This window comes from Acanthopagrus latus, chromosome 8 (assembly GCF_904848185.1).
Source record: "Acanthopagrus latus isolate v.2019 chromosome 8, fAcaLat1.1, whole genome shotgun sequence".
In the NCBI taxonomy this organism is placed as follows: domain Eukaryota; kingdom Metazoa; phylum Chordata; class Actinopteri; order Spariformes; family Sparidae; genus Acanthopagrus; species Acanthopagrus latus.
Window position 1 is genome coordinate 29,346,201 of NC_051046.1, and position 21,330 is coordinate 29,367,530.

The window sequence follows — 21,330 nt, forward strand, 5'->3', positions numbered from 1 at the left end:
ATTGAAAAAGGGTAGAGGCTTTTTTTCCTTGGAGCCAGAAAAGCAGACATCCTTACCCTAATTTTGTAATATATTTGTGAAATAATCAGAATTTAATTGTTGGATTCAAGTGTGCATTATTTGCATACTGAAGGAAGCGCTCAAGCCAAAAACTCAAGTGATACAACACTGCCATCTGGTGTCAATTGTCTTGCTAATGAAATTTCCTCGTTTTTTATCAAGTGAGCTTACAACTGAGCAGAAATAGATTTGATTATTTTGTTTATATTTTTGCTGTCTTTAACAAAGAGCTGTGGCTCTGGTTTGTAACAGTGCATCCACACAATGAAGAAACAGATCCTGTGTGGAAAGCAATGCAGACTGTCAGACTGTAAAAGAAGTCAAAGCATCTGCACACTTATCTCCACAGTTTAATGTTGACACTTTTGTTAACGCATACCCACATCACATACACACACAGACAATTTATGTCTTTTGAAGCAAAGAGGGCTTATCAAGTTATTTATAAGCACACCTAAGGTGAAGATAACACACAATCTAAAAAAGTGAAACACAGTATAGAACACTTCTCAGCATTACATCAAAATGTCCTGTTTCTATCTCTTGTTATTTTTTATTGAAATAACTCCTCATCAACATATGGTTGTCAACACAAGTACACAATACTGCATCCCCAACCACACAAACATGTACATACTTATCATATGCACATCACACACATGCGCGCACACATGCACGCACACACACATACACATACACACACACACACACACACACACATTAACGGGTCAAGATAAAGACAAAACAAAGGGTTCAATAAGTGTATTTAATGCTGGGTGATTTTGCAGCTTCAATCTACTCAGCTTTGTAAATTGAGACATATGTTTTGTGAAAATTGCGTCTGCTGTCCACATCATTGTCCTTTCAAAAGCCACAATGTTGGATATCTCATTTTCTCAACTGCATGAGTCACTTTCAAGAGACAAATCATTGCTGAAAATTAAACTTTTTTATTAAAAGTCCATGAAATCCATCTTCCAATGTTCTCCCAAGCAGTTTTAATTTTCTCACAATACCAAAAGTCATTCATGAGAGGGTGCCCTTCATCTGTCTGTTATCAATGAATTAAGACTCTACTAAAATACACTGCTCAAAAAAATTGAGGACACACTTGATTGTCACAGTGTAACACCAAGTCAGTAAAACATCAGGGATATCAATCTGTCTATTTAGGAAAGTGACAACAGGTGCAATGCAGTGGCAAACATAACCCCAAAAAGAGAATGGTTTTGCATGTGGTGGCCACAGACAATTACTCTCTCCTTCTCCTTCCTGACTGAGTCTTCTCTAGTTTGGTGTTCTGCTAGTGTCCTTGTCACTACTGGTAGCATGAGGGGTTACCTGCAGCCCAGTCAGGTTGCAAAGGTAGTCGAGCTCCTGCAGGATGGCACATCTATACATGCGTTGGCAAGAAGAGTTGCTGTGTCTCCTAGCACAGTCTCAAGAGCATGGAGGAGATACCAGGAGCCTGGATGTTACATGAAGAGAGCTGGACAGGGCAGTAGAAGGGCATCAACTCAGCAGAAGAACTTTTGTATCTACTATCAGTATCTGCTCCTTTGTGCAGGGAGGGACAGCAGACTACTGGTGTGCATGTTACTGACCAAACTGTCAGAAACAGACTCTTTGAGGGTGGCAATGGTCTCTACTGGGACCTGTGCTCACAGCCCAGCACTGTACAGCTCGATTGGCATTCACAAGGGAACAACAGAATTGGCAGAATTGGCACCCCGTTCTCTTCACAGATGAGTGCAGAACTGGAGAGAGTTTGTTGAACATTATGCTGACGGTAATATCAGTCAGTGTGACCTAGTTACTGGTTCCCTGAATGGTGGTATTTACCAGGATGAAATCCTCAGAGCGATTGTCTGAACTTATGCTGGTGCAGTGGCCCCTGGGTTCCTCCTGATGCAGGACAATGCCTGGCTTCACGTGGCCAGAGTGTGTAAGCAGTTCCTGGATTAAGAAGGCATTGATGCCATTGACTGGCCCTCACTGACCTAAATCCAATCGAGCACCTTTTTGATGTATCGTGCATCCAACATCACCAAGTACCACCACAGACTCTCCAGGAGCCCCCTAATGCCCTGATCCAGATCTGAAAGAAGTCTCTCAAACCATAAAATCAGACTTTATGAATGGTGTCAACCTGTCTGTGTAGGCTCATCTAATGCATCCTTATAGCAGGAAACAGACAGTGGCTTTGTCTTTACATGGTTGGATGGTCTATGGTGTTGTCACCTCCCACTGCCTCAAGATCGCAATCCGCCATCAGTGTGTCTGACCACACCTCACTTTAAGAGCAACATGATAGGTAAAGACATGGCAGGTGGAGCCAAAAATCTAAAATTTGGACAAATTCAGACAAAAGTAGTACAGATTTTCACTGTATTACTGGTGTAATTTACTTGAAAAGGTTACACTGCCGCAGTCATTTACTGTAGCTTTTTTATGATTTTTATAACCCTGATCCACTGATCCCTGATCCAGACTGAGATCTGCACTCTCCTCCTCTTCAGTGAAAAACTGTGTTTTCTCTTTAAAGACAGTTGTTGAAGGGATAGATTATTGTAAAATGGCAGGACAGAGGGTTCAGCAGCTGAGGATCACATCCTTGTCCGTCAGTGAAGACGAGTGCCACTGTGTTAGGTCCTGGCGCACCTGGCTTAAAGGGAATGGAGGACGACACTATGACTGGTTTAAATTGTGTTCCTCCCCAAAATACATTAATCACTCTAGACATGGACACAGACATGACCTACAAGCACTTGTGCGTTAGACCATCTGCTATAGACCATTTAATTTTCAATCAAAAATGTATCAATGTCTGACAACTAAACAGACATCAAATACGAGAAAAATGTGAAAAAAGGTCAACTCTTTTCATCTGTCAGCAGCAGAGCCAGGCAGCTCCACAGTTCAATGGTGGTGATTATGTGATGCAGTTGTTGATGTAGCTACTGTCTCTGGAAACTTGTATGGAAAGATGTCACCGTGAAGGTCAGTCTTCCCGACCAAGACTTCAGTGAATGTTCCCCCAGAAAGCACTAAGTGTCTTTGTCACTCTCCATGATGCATTGTGGGTCAAGATCTCAACCACAACACATTATAACTGCATTCATATGATTATAAACAGTCAGCGGATACATGTTTAGATTTACAGGTGGACACTGGGGAAAAAAAAAAATCACACAGATCTTAACATCATGACCTGTACTGCCATGCCTCCTTTGAATCCACAGTGCCAGCATGCTGTATGAACTGACACACTGGTGCAGCTTTATACTGGAGCTGCTTGGTTCAGCATGAAAAAAAACAAAGGTGGACAAAAGGTGAGCTTTAACCATGCCGATAATGCGCTGTATGTGAAAGGGGCTAGTGTTGAGGAGATTAGTGTGATCATAAAATGTGTTCAGCTCATCTGGTAGCGTGGCCTCACACATGATGCTGGGCGCTCCTCCTTCTGTATAGCCTGTGTCATTTTTAATAGCCATATATCTTCATAGTGCCATATATCTTTAGTGCTGCTGGTGTTGAGGTTCCTCTCCAGTCTCTGCAGATGTTGCCTCTTTGCCTGCTTGATGCCAGCTTATAGTTTGTCTCTGGAGAGGTTTTATGCTTCCTTGTCACCTGACCGAAAGGCAGACGGAGCCCTCACCTCTCCCTTTGCCTAGGCCTTCCAGCTGGGGAAGGATCTTTGTGATCACCACATCATCAACACATTTGTTGATTTTATGATGTCAGTGATGATGTGTATTCCTTAAGACTGATGTTGTTATCCTGAGTGGCAGCATCTCTGAACATTTTCCATTCTGTACACTTGTAAGTCTTGTAGGGCTGCGGTAGCTTCATCTGTCCAGACTTTAACAGTTTAAACTTTATTAACTGTGAGTATGTTGGCAGAAAAAGCAGAGATTATGATCTGACATACCAAAGTGAGGATGTGGGTGGGCTTTGTAGCTGTCAGGAATGTTGGCATAGACATGGGCCAGGATATTTCTTCTTCTGCTGGGGATCTAGACATGCTGATGGCATTTAGGTATATTTAGGTTGTAGTCATATTACTGCTGATGACTGCACTGCAATTTCTGAGTTAGCATCTGGGGGATTGAACAAAGCAACAGTAAAAACAATGGTTAACTAGACAAATTGCATTTCCTGCAAAAATACAGTGTGAATGCTGAGGGCCGAAGGGAAATCTGCTGAATGTACTGCTGAAAAGCTGAAAAAGCTGAAAAGCTAAAGGCAGAAAGAGCATAAAAAGCTGAATGCGCTGATAGCTGAACAGTTTCTGTAGCTGAACATGAAGCTGAATGTATAAAGAAGCTCAAAAGGCAGAGAGATGAACATTTTCAAAGCTGAACATGAAGCGGAATGTTTAAAGGAGTTGAAAAGGCAGAAAGATGAACATCTGAAAAGGCTAAAAAGGTGCAGAGCAAGAGGGCCGAAAGAGCTTGAAAAGGAGAAAAAAGACAGAGAAGGCCGAAAAGTTGTAGAATAAGAGGGCAGAAAGAGCTCAAAAGGGTGAAAAAAGACTGAAAACGTGGAAAGTTAAAGGCAGAAAGAGCTTTAAAAGTTGAACATATTGATAGTCGAACAGTTTCTGTAGCGGAACATGAAGCAGAATGTATAAAAAAGCAGCAAAGGTACAAAGATGAATATTTTTAAAAGATGAAAAGGCAGATAAGCTGAGGAGGGCTGAAAGAGTTCAAAAAGTTGAACATTTTCATATCTGAACATGAAGCAGAATGTTTGAAGGAGTTGAAAAGGCAGAAAGATGAATATCTGAAAAGGCTAAAAAGGGCTAGAGCAAGAGGGCAGAAAGAGGTTAAAAATGTGAAAAAAGACTGGAACAGTGGACAGTTAAAAGCGGAAAGAACTTAAAAAGGTGAAAAAACACTGAATCAGTTGAAAGTTAAAGGCAGAAAGAGCTTAAAATGGCTGCATCATCTATGTAAAGTAAAAGATGTTGGATTCAGATCCAGCTGAAGAGAATTCTCTCTCCAGTGTTCCAGCTGCTCTCACTCACTCACTCTAGCTGAGGCAATACACACGCATTCTACAGATACACACGCTGGAGAAGTAAGAGACAGAGATGAAAATGTCCCCATAAGAATGAATGGGAAAATGCCTCACAAACCCCTGCGATTTTAGAAAAAACGTTAATAGTTAGGGTCAAAACATCTATATGGTGAGTGAGAGGAGATATTGCTGAACTCAGTCATCTGGTTTTTATTTCTGGAAAGTGAGAAATGAGGGCACAAACGCGAGAGACAAATCAGGTACCGTCTGCTGTCCTCTAGAACTTTAGGCTCAAAATTAACATTGTGGCTTATGGGGCAGCTGCTTCACTTCTTGTCGCTCCAGGGCTTCCACATCCAAAACTGTAACTCGTACATCTAAAATGAGACCATCATCTGAAAGCCAACACGTTTTCCTACATTTCTATGTATACATTGTCTATGTTGAGTAAAAGGTTTGGGATCTAAATCAAGCTGAAGAGAATTTTTTTCTTGAGCGGATCCAGCTGCTCTACACTCTAGCGATGATGTCATGCACTCTAGCTGACGCAATACACACACATTATAAATTCAGAAGACGGGCTAAAAGTTCTTCAAACTAAAACTGTGATTAGTTCAAAACCGTAGAATATTTTTAAAAACTGAATACAAGCCCAATAGTTGAAGGTTGGGTGACTCTTTTAAAGTTGGAATGGTGTCTCTAGCTCAAAGCATGAGGGAGAAGAAGAGGTTGAAAGTCGAGGATTTTTGAAGAGGATTTGAAGCTTTTCCCATTTGCGGCAATGTTAATTTTTTTTTTTTTATAAAAAGCTGAATTTATGAAAAAGTTGAAAAGTTGAACAGCTGAAAAGCACAAGGCTGAAAGAGCTTAAAAAGCTGAATGTTTTAATAGCTGAACGGTTTCAATAGCTGAACGTATGCTGAAGTTATAGCTGAATGAAATTTGAAAAAATCCCGGTAAGGATGAATGGGCAAAATTTTGCATAAAAAGCTTAATATTTCCAAAATTATGAAAGGTAGAAGAAAGAAAAAAAGAAGCACATGTGTCCTTAAAAAGCTGCACATTTTGATACTTGAATGGTTGAATGAAACTGTAGGAGAAGAAGCGTGCCGAAAAACATACGGAAGAAGAATAAAAAAACTTTAATAAATTCCAGAAGATTAGTGCCTTCAGCATTCACACTAATTGTCTGGGTAGATAATTTGTTTGTCTGATTTTATTTCAGTACATATCATCATGTGTCATGTCCCCCTATCAACTTACTCTCTCTCTATTTTCCCGCCATTTTTCGGTGTACATCTTTGTCTCACTAGTTTATCATCTCCTGTATATTTAAGCCAGAGATTCCCCCGAAGACACGTGTCCACAGGAGCATCATTTCACAACAGGCAACAGGACACTTCCCAGTTTTGTATATTTACCAAAACAGGCTAAACCCTCTCCAGCAACAACGCAAACACGCACAAACTGCTGCAGCAGTTCAGACCAGATCAGCATAGTGCCTCATTTGAAAACCTTTAATATTACAAAATTCAGTTAAATGTATGGTCATTGGAACAAGTTATTATGGGAGCAGCAACGTTCCCATGAGACCAACTTTAGTTGTCATCAACCAAAGTTGGCTTTGCAATCGCCCCATGACTGTGCATATTTTGGCCCAAGGAAAAGGCAAAACATGTGTTGTTATTTCACTTTTAAACTCGACCATGGTGGGAAGAAACTACCAAACTGGCTTTATTGTGTGATTCAAAGTGTGAGGCCCAGTTATCATCTTTAATATCTCATTGATTCACTCAATGCTTGGTTCACCTGGGACAGACACCTGTAATGTGTTTGTTGTTGTTGTTGTTGTTTTTTTTTTTTAAAGAAAAGGTAATACCATGATTCAACTTGCCTCAACTCCTGGCAGCCAAAAGAAATGCATTTAATTCATTCAGTCTAACCATAAGCAAGAATAGGCATTTCCCGCAGAGTAAATGAATGGACAAAGGGAATGTATAATCAGCCACCTGATTAGTCCCCCCACCCCCCAGAACACAACATTTAATTAGAGTTAATTTAGAAATATAAGCATCTCATTCATCATTTTTTCAAACAAATGTGGCATATACAGGGCTGTTCTCCATGGATGGCGAAGCAAAGACCATATGGAATAGATGGGATTCTGTTGGTGCTTCTTTACATGATAAATTCATACAGGCAATTTTTTACAGTATATTGCAAATGTTGAGGCATGTATTCCTTTTTATTATATTTTCATCTGTTTTTTACTTAGTTGAATTATAAATCTAGGTGATAAATGTTGTGATTGTGACTGATGGAAATAAATTAATTCAAGTTGTCCAGTAAGTCCAGTGCCATTTCAATTTTCAGTTTATTCACTCCATTCTCTTAAATGAGATGACAGTATATTGAGATGGTGATACAGTGTTGGATTCTGAATGGACGTCCCTGTTACCTACATCCACTTAGATTCTCCATCTAATTTTCAGGTTTTATTTACAAAAGACAAAAGATTGGAAATTTGTATTGGGGACAATCAGACTCTGTCATCTGTCGGGATGAAGCCAGATCTTTGGTGCCGGGACAAATTACAGTCAGAGTGTGAATGGATGTTCAATAAGTGACATTTTGGGCAATGGTGGTCAAGACAGCACAAACACAGACTTGAGAAGAAGGAGATGAACTGCTCAGAGACGACGGCATTAGGGATTGGCCAATTCATCTGACGTCACAGAGGAAGGCAGGCTGTCCAAGGCTCCAATCTCTGTAACCACACACAAACAGAAAACTTTACTGTAGACATACAATATGCATCAGAGAAGCAGTTTGTCACTTTGCCACTAATTATCAAAACCAAACTTTACTTGCAAACCCACCATTATCTTCCAGATATAATTTATATATGAGAGAATTGTGGAAACATTAAATGCTGCGTATCATTTTGTCCTGCTAATGGAAGGCCTGTGGATGGCACATGATCTGATATTAACATGCTATTGTATTCTGAGAAAACACTACAATTAATATTATACCATGGCCTGGGTGAATACTACTGAAACTGTTCCGTTCTAAATAAATTCAACATAGCCTATGTCTGAAATGAGTGGCATTGCCATCAACTGGCTGCAGACACGTCGACATTTGAAATAAACTACATTTTAAAAATATAATTATCGTATTTACAACCCCAAACATCCTTCCATCTACCCCCCTCTGAACATCACAGGGTAGCGTTTGTAACACACCAGCTGTCCACAGTGAGTCATGGATAACTTATTAAAAGGTGAGTACACTCTGGTTGATTTGGGTAGTTCACAGTAAACTCAAACATGAACACGTGCGTTTACTCCCCACTAAAGCCTGCTACACGGTACCTCTGAACTTACTGGTATCTGCAGATCCCTCCTCATCCCATTCACTGTTCAATTCACTGCTTCAGGCTGCAGCTGGTCACTCATTTGTTCGCGAACATTTTATTCATATGTGGACAGTTGCATGGCTGGTTAGCTAGCATTTGGATTTTGCAAGCACAACATTAGCTTTCTGGCTCACACTGAGCTGAAGGCAACCGCTGTGCGTCAAATGGTTCTAGCCTCCTTTTTACATATGCACTGATGATTATGTGATTATGTGATAGTGAATCTCAGGTGATGTTGCTGTTAAATTAAAGTGATGTAGGTTAGTAACAAGAAGTCTGAAATACTTATATCCGAGTAAGTACCACAACATTGCTTTCAAGTTAGTTAAAACCAAAATCATCAGCATACCTTTAAGTTTGAGGTATGACAGAAAGTCAATGACAGTGTGGATGATGTCTCCATCTGCTATTCTCAAGGCACCTGTAGAAGCAAACAAAGTTTGGCCTGTTATCATGTCATGTAAAGTCTGGCATTACACCCGGTTTGCCAGGAGCACTGGTGAAAACATGTGGGGAAATGAATAACTCCAGATACCAAGATCTCGATAGAAGGAATCCTTTTAAACTTCTTCAGCATCACAAATGTCAAATGAACCAAACAATGCAAGATATGAATGTAATCAGTGTTCTGGGAAAGTCCTCTGAACCAACTTAAAGTAGAATTAAACATGAAGGATTCTGAAAATGTCTTGCAATAGCGACTGCGAAGGTTGCTGGAGGGTCACATGGTCGTTGGAAGGGATTTGGGGTGGCTGTTGTGGTATTTGGACTGTAAGACATCTTGCAGAAATTTATTAACTAATTATTAACTATTAACTATCAACTATTTTTTTTATCAATTGATTAAAAAAAATATATATACACACATTTCAAGTTATTTGAACTTCATATTTTTCATTTTCAGACTCATTTTCAGAAATTATAAACAGGAATTCTTCTGCCTGCATGCCTACTTGTCCAAAAGCAATCCCTGCACTTCACCTCAACAACTCTGCCATGTCCCCTTCACCTCCATCCCTGTTACTTAAATAAAATGTTCTTTATGCATCATTTCCCATGTCTGCATTTAGGTTTAGCATGTGGCAGTGTATCCAGTTGTTGAATCCACTTACTGGTATTTTGTGCAACCCTGTGTTGTAAAATGACCTTTGAATATAATGACTTGTCAATTGTTGTTCATTTACCTTTATTCAGCTGGTTTTACATTTTCACAAACCTAAGAGCCCACTTTGATTTAATTTGACTAAAGTCACACTTATTAATTATTTATACTGAAGGGTAGTTTCTGAAATGTTATTATGTAGTTCAGCTGTATTACCTGGTTTCTATGGTGATTCTTGGCGGTGTCTAAGTTGTACTGCAAATAGTGTTTTTCCAACCATCCAAAATTTCACGATACATTTGTGTTTTTGTTAAAGAGCCCAGTAATGCTAGCACAGCCAACATTTTCAGTGTCATGAACATGGCTCTTTTAACCTGACTATGTCACCATGGTAACTTCTGCCAACCTAACCTGGGGCCTCATACATAAAATTGTGCTCAGGATTCACATTGAAAGGTGGCGTACAGAAGACACACTTAAAGTGCCCGCTGGTTTCCCACAGAGAACTCAAAGAGGACGGGTAAAAAGGGAATTACAGCTTACTGTGTAGCATTTTCTTGATTTGATTTAGGGGCACTATGTGGCTGTACAACAAATCAGTGAGATGTATCTTTAACAGTATAATATCATCGTGTGTCTGTGTATGAGAGACAGACAGACAGACCTGTTCTGAAGTCCTCCTCTTGGCCCATGTCCCTCTTGCCAGCAAGACCCGGTTTGTCTCCTAGTGTCCTGTGTCCATCTATTCCATCTGGACAATGAGGAGTGATCACAATGGATACAGTCATATGAACAGCAGATGGTTATACTGAACATTTGATTCCAGTGGTTACAGCCCTAAGCTCAATTTCATACACTGTAGTTACACTGCAGTTAAAGTTTAACTTTCAAAAACATTTTTTTCTTTTTGTGTTTTGCATGAACTGAAAATATCACCTGAAATGGTCTGAACTGGCTAAGCTTGGATTGTTGTGTGCTAAATTGATAACAACCGAAAATACACACATTTCCTAAATATCCCACCGTCAGAAGTATCACACATTAGACACACATGCATACACAATACTCACAGGCCAGACCTACCTAATTTTGCAAGAGGAGCTAAATCACATTGTTGTACACTTGGTTATTTCAGCATGGTATTTGTTTTGTAAGGGTTGGGTTAATTTCCAAACTTTTACGGACCACCTGCAAGGCTTGGCTCATTGAATTGCAGTAAAACAGAGATTTGAACGACAGAAGAAATAAAAAGTGCACAGTTAAAATAGGATGGACTGCAGATTTAACACACAAGGAAATGCGTTAGAGTAATAATGGTGAAAGAATAAATTAGAATAAAATATGGAAAAGCAAAATAATTTGTTTAGCCGTGGTGTTGGATGCATCATTAGCCATCAGTGTATTCTAATAGTGTCTATTTTGCTTAAAGAGTGGCATTGGGTTTTGTAAGCCAAAGTCATAGATAAAACAAAAGAGATAAATCAGGTGTCATTCTTCATCTGTTAAGGGAAATTAAGGGTGTTATTCATCAGAGTTGTGATTCAAATGTTGGGTAGCCTACAAAAGATTTTCCAGTTTCAAATCGGGCCATTTCATTCTTAGGTTTGGGAATGGCTGGTTTACGTCATGCGTTGCCAGGAAGTGGGGAAGAGACAGGCCTCGTTTAAGACTTGAGGTGATTTTAAATGGCCTGAAAAACAATATCACTCTGTACAGTAACAATAATTCTGGACTGGAAAACAGCCAGGGCTCAGATAGAATTTCTTGAGGAAGTCGTTTGATGATTTAAGTAAATAACAAGTGTATCTGTCTACTGACATGTTCAACTTTATCAGACAGTAAGTTTTTATTATGCTGCAGCATTACTCACCAGCTTTTAACAGGTATGTCTTTATTCTTTAAGGGCACAACTCGATTCTCTGGAGTGGTCGTGATGTTAAATTATAGAGGAGAGGTGTTAAGTGACTAGGACTCTTTGACACCTCTCAGGGTCTTCCTCATCAGCTAGAGTAGCACTTGAGTGAGAAAACCCTGCAGTCTTTGTTTTTTTTTATTGAACTGTGAATTTAAAAATCCAATTAAATACATGGCATTAGAGTGGAAAATAATGTATTTAATGGTTTTGTCTTTCAAGTATACCCTCTCCCCTTGTCTCCGTGTATTTAGGTGTGACATTCAACAGTGAATATCCTGCAATGTTAAACACCATGTGTTAATCCAAATTATTGCGTAATATATCACGAAGAGTCCTAAAAAATAGAATATAAAATTACAATATGTGTTCGACAGTCTAATTCCTTGAAAAGTAAATCTCCTTATTTCAATTATAATTAATTTCATGTCACTTCCTGTCAGCCTTACTGCTATTTTAATAAGCACATTAATATATAAATAAAAAAAACACACTCAACAAAAAAGCTCAACTGACAGATCCTTTTGTGTTTATTTGATATTACTACTTGGCGAGAGGAACTACAGTGCTAGTTTCCGCTGCTGGCACTGAGTAGTTGGAAGCTTCCTGTTTCACCTATTCTGACAACAATCCGTATACACAGTGTAATTCACTGGGCCACACCTTTCCTCTTGTCGCTTCAAGCACAGAGAGAAATGCAATGTTTGGATGCTTAAGCGCAGACAGCAGCAGGAAGACAAATGTCCCCCCCTTGATGAGTGACAGAAGCAGCTAAGAGGCGGGATGTTTGGACAGAGCAATTCCTTTTCTGGCACCAAGGCCCTGCAGCGGCCGTATGTTTCTATCTTACATTGAGTGACCAGCTCGTCTCTGCCTCTGGCACTGGGTGAATCCTTTATCTGAATTAGGTGATCAATACGACCTGAAACACAGGATGAGGCAGGAGCAACCTTTACCTGGGCTTCACACACACACACACGCACATGCACACACACGCACGCACACAGACACACATCTGGCTACCCAGTGTTCACTTAATCTGTCCTCCAAAGGTAATGAGGTAATCTTTAAATTATACCAAATTAGATAATGGAGACAGTGGATAGGCCTAAAGAGAGACAGAACAGCACTGATTGAGAGAAGATGAGCTCTGGGATCCATATGAAAGCCAAGTATAGTCAAAGCTTGATTACTGCATGTACGATTTTTTCATCATGTTCTAGGTTCAAGGTCATTATTTATCAGTAAACTATTAGGAATTTATATTTATTCAGCTGCTCAGGTGCTGGGTGTCCAAATTGCAGTTTGGTGCTATCACAATGATGTTATCACAAAACATACATTTTGCAATACATGGCAAGAAATTCATCAATGTTGTATCATGATGTTTGTGTAACTGAAGCGGGAAAAATAATCCTAAAGAGGCAAAAGGCGGGACAAATGTATTTCATACACTACATTCACAGAAGGTAAACAATGCACAAAAAGTGCTTGGAGTCTTATAGTGTGTTCCTAGTAAAGGTGCAGTTATGAAACTTTAATCTTTTCCATTTCATCAAATAGACGTAAACTGGTAAAAGGCTGAACTGCCAGAGAGCAGAACAGTTCTGAAGTTTAAAGGAAGATACAGCTCTACCTTACTCAGATCTTTATAGTGTGTGTTATTAGGTTACACACCAGGGGTCATGAAGTGGAGACTGTGGTGAGTCAAATTAGCAGGGAGAGCTGTTGTGAGCCCCTGCATGTTTCAATCAAAATATCAATATCTGGCACAAGTGGCTGTATGTCAGTCAGCGAACATTATTTTATTTTATTATAGTTACACTCATAATTCTGAGCTTTAAGAAAAAGCACACGCTGAAATAATAACATCAACAATAGCTTAATTCTATTAAGTGTCAACCTAAGTGGAATCCAGCTATCATCAATGTTTTAAATTCCCCATGTGCTTGTCATGGTATGACAAATTAAAATATTGCAAAGGGGTCTGTTGTGCAAATATGGGACTTTACATGCTTCCTGTCACCTTTCCTGTGTAATCTGCTGTGACTCTAACTGAGTAAAGGAAACATTCCCCACTTGAGCTGCCTTAAAATGCTTATAGCCTTCCAAGCCCTGTTTATTTGATTCTTTTTCTGTTTTTAGGAAGAGTGCCTCACTCCTGGCTCAGCTTTTGGTAGGGAGTATTTGGACATCTACTGACACTTGAGCATGGCCTGCAGCATGGCCTGGACTTTAGCCCAGCAAGACAAACCAGATGCTGTCTGAGCACACAGAGGCAGAATGCTGCAGAGTGATATGTGTGCGATCAGTTAGTACTTACGGGGACCTAACAGGTAGCCAGCACTGTTCAGGGTCCAGCCACGTTTCTCCTTGGCCTACAGAATCCACACACACAAACACACACAGTGATCAGATCATGAAACAACACACATGGATATACTGAATGTTGATTGTTTTTTAAATAGTATTCCTGGATTGTATTTTCCTTCATCAAGTGTGTCTAAAATCCTTGAAAATATAAAATATCCAATTCAATTAATTATCCTGTATCATCCTGAATCCTATAGGATCAATTTAAAGTTTGTTTTGTTTGTTTTGTTTTTATCATTTTTTAAAGCTCATAATGAAATGGTATCCTCATAGTAATCATTATGTCTATGCTGCACTCAGTTCAGCCGGTACGATCATCAGACTCTAGACTATTAACAGTTACAAGGACTAAAAAATAAAACCCTTGCTGAAGCAGGCTTTAGTGCCTCCACCCCAAAACTACGGACCACACAGCTCCTGCATAACAGACTGTCTGATTCTATGAGTAATTCAAAGAAACACTGTTGTTGAAAACACATCCGCTTTGGTCAAGAACCACATCGAACCACACACTGATTCTGATCTGATCCAGCTTCATTGGCTATAATCTTTGAGTTCTTTTAGTTATGCATACAGACACACACACACACACACACACATACATACATATATACACACGTATATATATATCTATATATATATATATATATATATATATATATATATATATATATATAAATCTCACATTTTCAAGGTATCTTTTTCTGCATAATTATCTCCAAAAACAAAGTTTTCACGTCAGCACATATTAGACAACATATCTTGTAATATCGGCCAATCGATATACTGATTGGGCTCTAAGAATTAGTGAAGTCAGTAAATGAACTACTTCTTTTTAATGTATTTATTTATATAGTCTAACCACCATCATAATGCTGTACTTTTGATGAAGTCCTCACCTTCCGTATTACATACTCATATGACATATGCAAAGACAAGACAAAGAAATTCAGGTTTAAACTGTTTTCATTGTCTTTTTTGTTTGTTGTAGTTTGCTTTGACATCTTCCTACTAATAAACCTCAATAAAATAAATGGTGTGGACATATCAAGCACATAATGGCTTTTGTTCACGCACTTCCATGCATATGTTGTTATTACCATGCAATGCATTTTGCATTACTACCAGAGTACATTGACATGGTAACCTAGAATGGCATTTCTCTTCTTTCAAATGTGTAATTATACATTGTAAATATCATACGTTTATATGAATTCATATTGCTATTTGATCATTTACATCTAGGTTTACATGTTCCCTCTGGCCTGTTTGTCAATTTCACACTGTTATGTATATCGCCTATTTGTATTTTGTTGTTGCTATAATGTACCTCTGGAAATGCAGCGCAATGTCGTTGACGCAATAGCAGCAGAAATGTGCGTAAAGTCTCGAACAGCTTACCGCAATGACCAACCCGACGGTCTCAGAAAAAGTTGCGCAGAAGATGAGCGACGCGCAGAAAAACCCGAAACACCTCTGCATCTGAGAGAGGACAGAGAGGCGGAAACAATCAGATCATCAGCACATATTCAGGAGGACTTGTCATGTACGTAGCCTACATTAAGGTCGACATGAATTAACTTTCCCAAAGAAGAGAAATAAGTAGTTACCTTTAATGCACTTGTCCTGCCGTGTGTTCCACTCTGAAGTTGGCAGCAGGAGTTGCTTGGTGTGTCATGCAGCGGTTCGGATGGAACGAGCGCTCAATCCACCTTTTATGTGATCCCAGCTGCCAGCGCGTCAGTAGCCCCCTCCTACAGACAGGATGGGCAGGTCACGAACACATCGCATAATGGAATTCAATAATACCATATAATGCCATCATCAGATTTTTCTTTGTCGCCCTTGGAGACGTGGGATTGAATTTACAAAGGGAAAAAAAATTCGTCTCTCCTAATGTGATATACGAGTTTAACAAGCTTATCTGAGGAGCTCCACACGTGTATGAAGAGCAAACGGTCAGGCGAACATGTTCGTCTCCATGTACATCACCTGCTTTATTTCTTGTGATTTGTTATGATTGCCTTGATTCCTTGTTTTATATCAACTTCATAGCATATGTATTTGTTAATGCTTTGCGAATGTAAATGGTCATATTTAAGTGGATGCTGAGATACAAGGCTATTATGTTCAGCAGATAAAAAATAGTGTAGTCCAAATCATCAGTCCTGTAATAAATCTGTGCTGACCTGTGACATGTGGCAAAATAAAGTCACCATTGTGTATATTCAGGAACTTGGTAGCAACCTTCAGATCGTGACCGAATGAAATAATAGTCAGGCACGTTCTGAAGAATTTGTGGTTGTGAACGCTCCCTGTTGAGAAGCTGCATGGTGCCAAATGCCTCCTGCATTCACACCGTGTGTTCTTCTGCACATTGAACCAATAAAACATTAATAATATCAATTTTCCCTTTTTTTTTAAGGGTGGTGCCCTCATGCTTAACAAATTCTGTTTGATTAATTTTGATAGCTGGAAGTGAGTTGAAATCTGCTAATTAAATCAGATAGGCCTGCTTGATGGCAAGGTAAAGTGGTGAAAATATGATTAAACTCAACTGTTGCCAAGGACTTGGATTCTGACAATAACAAGCCAGTGTTGTCCCACTAAAATGTTGTTCATTTTGTGAAATGTAGTCATTCACTCTATTAAGTGATTACAGTGTTAATGAATTTTGGGGCAAAGTAAGTAACAATGCTTGGTGAATGGAGCATGGCAACTTTCTTCATTTAAAGTTGGGAAAGGAAGCAAATGTGTTGAAAAAAATAACATGAATAAACTGATGACCAGTTTCACTAAACAAGCTACAAGTTGTATTATGTTCTCACATGTTTCTTCTGCTTTTTAAAATCTTTATTTTTTCTGTCTGATCTGGAAACATACTTTGCTGTGCTAGTAATCTAGATGTAAGTATGTGGTGTTCAGTTATTACTTAAAAAAAACCCAATAAGCTTCTGTTATCTGGGCAAACTGTTAAAGTTGCCCAACACCTTTTTTTCTTTACATTTTAATTACATGTACATGGGAGATAAAGGAAATGAATGAGGTTTGATTTAATACAGACTTAATATTCGCAGTGTAAGTGATACATATAAAACACATTTCTCTTACTTTAACGGGACTGAAAAAACTGCTGAGGACAAACATGATTGCATTGAAACACATGTTAGAGATGAGCAGAGTGAAAATTAAACAATGTTTCATCCCAGTGAGGACCCAGTGGGACCTGCTGACGAAGCTTTGAGGCTCCTGGATACCACATCCACAGCTAATCTGGCCTTGGTACTAATAGTCAATTCTAATGAAAATCAAACACAATAGCCAAGCACTTTAAATGAGGGAAATAAAACAGCGCTTTATTGGACCTCAGCAGAGGCTCAATGAGCATAATTAAGTGCTTACTGAAGGACACATTGCTGGAATTCAAGTGAAATTGTTAAGATGGACACATTTGGTGATGCTGAGTGCAATTTATGACTGAATATATTAAAGCTGAGTTAGTGCGGGTCATCCTCTAAAGGAGGGTGGTCACGATACTGAACTCCAAATTGCTCCTGGCTTTTTCATTGCTGAGACCGTGTGTGAATGGCTGAGCATAGAAATACCATGTGGCGCTTTGGCTGGGAAACACTGCATTGCTCCTGGTGAGCAGGTCAAAACCTTGCATGGCAGCCTCTGTCGTCAGAGTATGAATGTGTGAACGGCTGTATGTGGCAAGTGTTGTAAAGTGCTTCGTGCAGTCAGTACACTAGAAAAGCACTACATCAAGTCCATTTACATTTACCATAATTGACGGTTATAATATGAGAAGGGCGTTAATGTGATGTGGAATTCTTCCATGGTATAGTATGCAGATTGTTTCAGTTTTCAGATTTATTTGGTGGCTATATGAGATCTCTATATGCTGCTGGAACTTGGCTTGTTGCATCAAAACTTTTGTATTTCACAACCTTATTCTACTTATTTAGTGGTAAATTATCATAAGTGGAAACTACTGGTCTGGTGGGTTACTCTTAGTAAGCAGAATCCCTTTCTGTGCTTTCCCACCCTTTTTACCAGGCTGATGATGTGTAAAGTCACTGACAGTTTCTCTGTGACGTAGACAGCCAGGAAGCTAAAACTGCTCACCTGCTCCATCTCAGCTCCACTGATGGAGACAGGAGTGTCTGCCTCCATTTCTCTGAAATAAAACTCAGCTCTTTGGTTTTGCTGACAGCGAGCAGTAGCTTGATAGGTGGGCAGTGGTTATGGCATCCTCTGTAGACCTGTTAGTTTTGAAAGCATACTGGCGAGGGTCCAGGCAGGCAGGGGTGTTCTGTGATGTGTTGAAGAGCCAGTTTTTTGATGTACTTCATCAGGATGGGGTTGAGGGCCACAGGGTGGTAGTCATTAAGACTAGACAGAGCAGACTTTTTTTGTACAGGAACGATAATGGCTGTCTTGAGACTGCCAATAGCCTCCCGTGAGGGTGAGATGTTAAAAACATCTGTGATAACATCAGCTCGCTGATTAACATGTTTTCAGTACAGGGCCAGGTATGTTATCTGGACCGGCAGAACTTACTTATATTCACTCTGTGCAGGATTTTCCTCGTATCTGTGGAAACTTACAGTGACCTGGAGGTCAGAATAATCTTTACAGCTGAATCTTGAGGAGATTAAAGCAGGCATAAAATGTGTTCAGCTATGGAACATGGCCTCACACATTATGGTTTTGTAGCCTGTGACATCTTGAATCGCTTGCCACATGTCTTTAGTGCTTGTGTTGAAGTGTCTCTCCAGCTTTCCTTCTTTCATTGGCAGTGTGAAGGCAGATGAAGCAGGAGAAATATGGACTGATATGTGGACATGAGAGGGCGTGGGGGTCTGGACATGATAGAATTCAGCTAAAACAGTCAGTTAAAGCGTTAAATTGCGAGTTATCATCATCAGTTCTTCTTTTGAAGAAACAAGACTCTAAAAAGAAGTGAGGCAAAGGAAAGGACGCACAAAAGCACAAAGGATCACTGTAATGTTCTCTGTAATAACATCCAGGGAATCACCAAGCCTACATGCAAAACACATGTAACTTCCTATGTGAAACCCATAGAAAGAAAATGTATGGATTAAATGTTTTGTGGTTTTTCCTCTATTGTCCTTTCTTTATGATCAGCCTCAGGATCAGAGAGAAATTATAACTCCCAGCAGAGTTGTAATGAATAGATAGATACAGGACACTGTTTATCACTGTGGTGAATGATACTCCTTATCCACACTTGTCTTTAGCTTGTAGAGATTTCATGCAGGGACAGTGGATGAGAGCACATCCGATCCTTCAGTAACAGTAATATTGATTTGTTTTATTATTATCATAGTTCAACCCATTCACAAGCCCAGAGCAAGAAAACACAATAATGAAATTAGTCCAGCATTTTTGTGAGAGGAAATCACACAATGTAAGGGATACAATTTAAATCTTTCCTGCGGTGGTCGAAAGAAACACAGAGCAGTTTAATACTCAGGTGAAAAGCACAACAGAGAGGGAAGAAGCCATTTCATGCTCTCTTTCTCTATCCTTCTCGCTCTAACTTTCCACCCTCTGTGATAAACACATCACACACTGACCTGTGTAGAGGCCTTCCTGGAAATGAGCTGGGCAGCATCCCCTGAGGATTTACTGTCACTGGCTGACATGATGTTGGGCATTACCAGACAGAGTCTTAGCACATGAAGATGGAGCAGACTAACAGTGAGAAATTACATGAGGGCAATAGAAGGGGGTGTGAAAACAAGAGGTGAGGTCACACAGAAATACGGGAATGAAATGATAACAATGAAAAGAGTAGATGAAAGAGTAGATGAACAACAGGAAGAGGATAAGAAGAAAGATGACTAGAGGTCACCAAGCACTTCATGTGGAATCAATATCCCAGAATTTAGATCTAAATGGATAATTCTGCACTTTACAATGTACACATGGTCCCAATGCTCATTGCCTACTTACATAACAGGAAGTAGTAGTACCAACTGCAAAGTAGGACTATGGAAAGAATAAATGTGTCCATTTTTATTTTATTTGACTTAATTTCATCTTGATTTTATTTTATTGCATGCAGTATTCCTGCACCAATTACCATACTTTGGTTCCATAACAGAAAAACATTTAAAACATTTTCAAAAGACAGAAAATCTGCATTAATTGTGTTCATTTGTACTTTTGTTTGTATCCACCTGACAAATGAATGGTAAATCCAACATCCACTCTCTTTTAACCCTTAACTTTTAAATGTTTTCTGTCTGTGACAATCCAGAGAAAAAAATTAACATTTTTTTTTCTGCTAAATGCTCCACAAATGCTCTGCTGCGTAATGTTCACCAGATTATGCAATTTGAATCTCTTCTCAGTGTTCTGGAGCCCAGGTATTATAACAGATTCTAGATCTGACCAACCAGTCTAAGTAGCAGACAAAAGACCACATCACAATGAAAGTTTAAAAGCTTACTTTATTTATAATCATTAAAGATACTAAATATCGAAATGAGAATCTAAAATGATCAGTGACCAGGATTCAACAAGAGGAGAGAGTCAGAGGCCAAGGTCGGCCAAGCCGCAGGTTGGTTGCACCCCGGTCCCAACTTCTCAGTTTCTGACCTGATGGCTGTCTTGACCCATCAAGGAGACTAGGCTGGCAGCGCCTTCAGCCTCAGGAAGTCCAACTCAATCTTAAGACTGCAGCGTCTGGAGCAGACCCTGGCCTGCACACAGATGAGAGAGCCTCCTGTGGCCTAAACAGACTTTTCAGTGGAGGCAATCAGAGACACCTGTCCTCAATCAGCACCTAACACTCAGATGGAAGCCTGAATGGAAAGAGAGGAGGAGGAGGAGGAGGAGGAGGAGGAAGCTATAGAGCGTGAGAGAGCCCTCCGTGGGATGTTGTCCGGTCTGGCTGCCTTGCAGGGGTTGGTGTTCCTCAGGACTATGTGTACCTGGCCTGATGAGAAGGTTGGTGGTGGGAAGGGGGATCGGGGGGTTCCGCTGTGTGTGTGTGTGTGTGTGTGCCTCTTCTCTGTGTAAAAGGTGTTGAGATCATCAGCCAGGCTGTCTGTGGAGCTGATGGTGCTGGTAGTGGTCCTGTTGTCGGTGACATGCTGTAGGCCTTGCCACATCCTCCCGGAGCCAGCAGTGGAATAGAAGACATTCAGCTTCTCTCTGTACTGACTTTTGACTTGTTCTAGTCCATACTTCATGTCTTTGTACTGTGTCTCATTGCCTGTTCTAAATGCTAGAGAAAGAGCACTCAGCATGTGATGTGCCTGATTGTTTATCCAGGGCTTCTGGTTGGGAAACTTCTTCATATGGTATGGTGGGCATAATCTTGTTGACACAAGTGCTAATATACCCAGTCACATACTCAGCATAGTCATGTATGCTGACAGCTGTGGCTGCAGATTTAAACACATC

At 39.8% G+C, this 21,330-nt stretch overlaps 1 protein-coding gene across 3 annotated transcripts; it reads right to left on the reverse strand.

Moving 5' to 3' along the window:
* Positions 1–7,432: 7,432 nt before the first annotated feature.
* Positions 7,433–20,625, reverse strand: gal (galanin/GMAP prepropeptide). Of its 3 annotated transcripts, XM_037107529.1 has the most exons (8): positions 20,521–20,625; positions 15,501–15,644; positions 15,292–15,372; positions 13,841–13,895; positions 12,368–12,439; positions 10,270–10,356; positions 8,853–8,924; positions 7,433–7,849 (listed from the first exon to the last, which is right to left on the reverse strand). In XM_037107529.1, exons 3-8 carry the CDS (start codon positions 15,370–15,372, stop codon positions 7,788–7,790), a joined length of 429 nt encoding a protein of 142 aa, XP_036963424.1. In that variant the 5' UTR covers positions 15,501–15,644; positions 20,521–20,625; the 3' UTR covers positions 7,433–7,787. The 3 variants fall into 3 exon arrangements, with proteins under 3 accessions (XP_036963424.1, XP_036963427.1, XP_036963426.1); XM_037107532.1 differs by lacking the exon at positions 12,368–12,439; XM_037107531.1 differs by lacking the exon at positions 20,521–20,625 and having other exon boundaries at positions 15,501–16,199.
* Between the last annotated feature and the right edge of the window lie 705 nt (positions 20,626–21,330).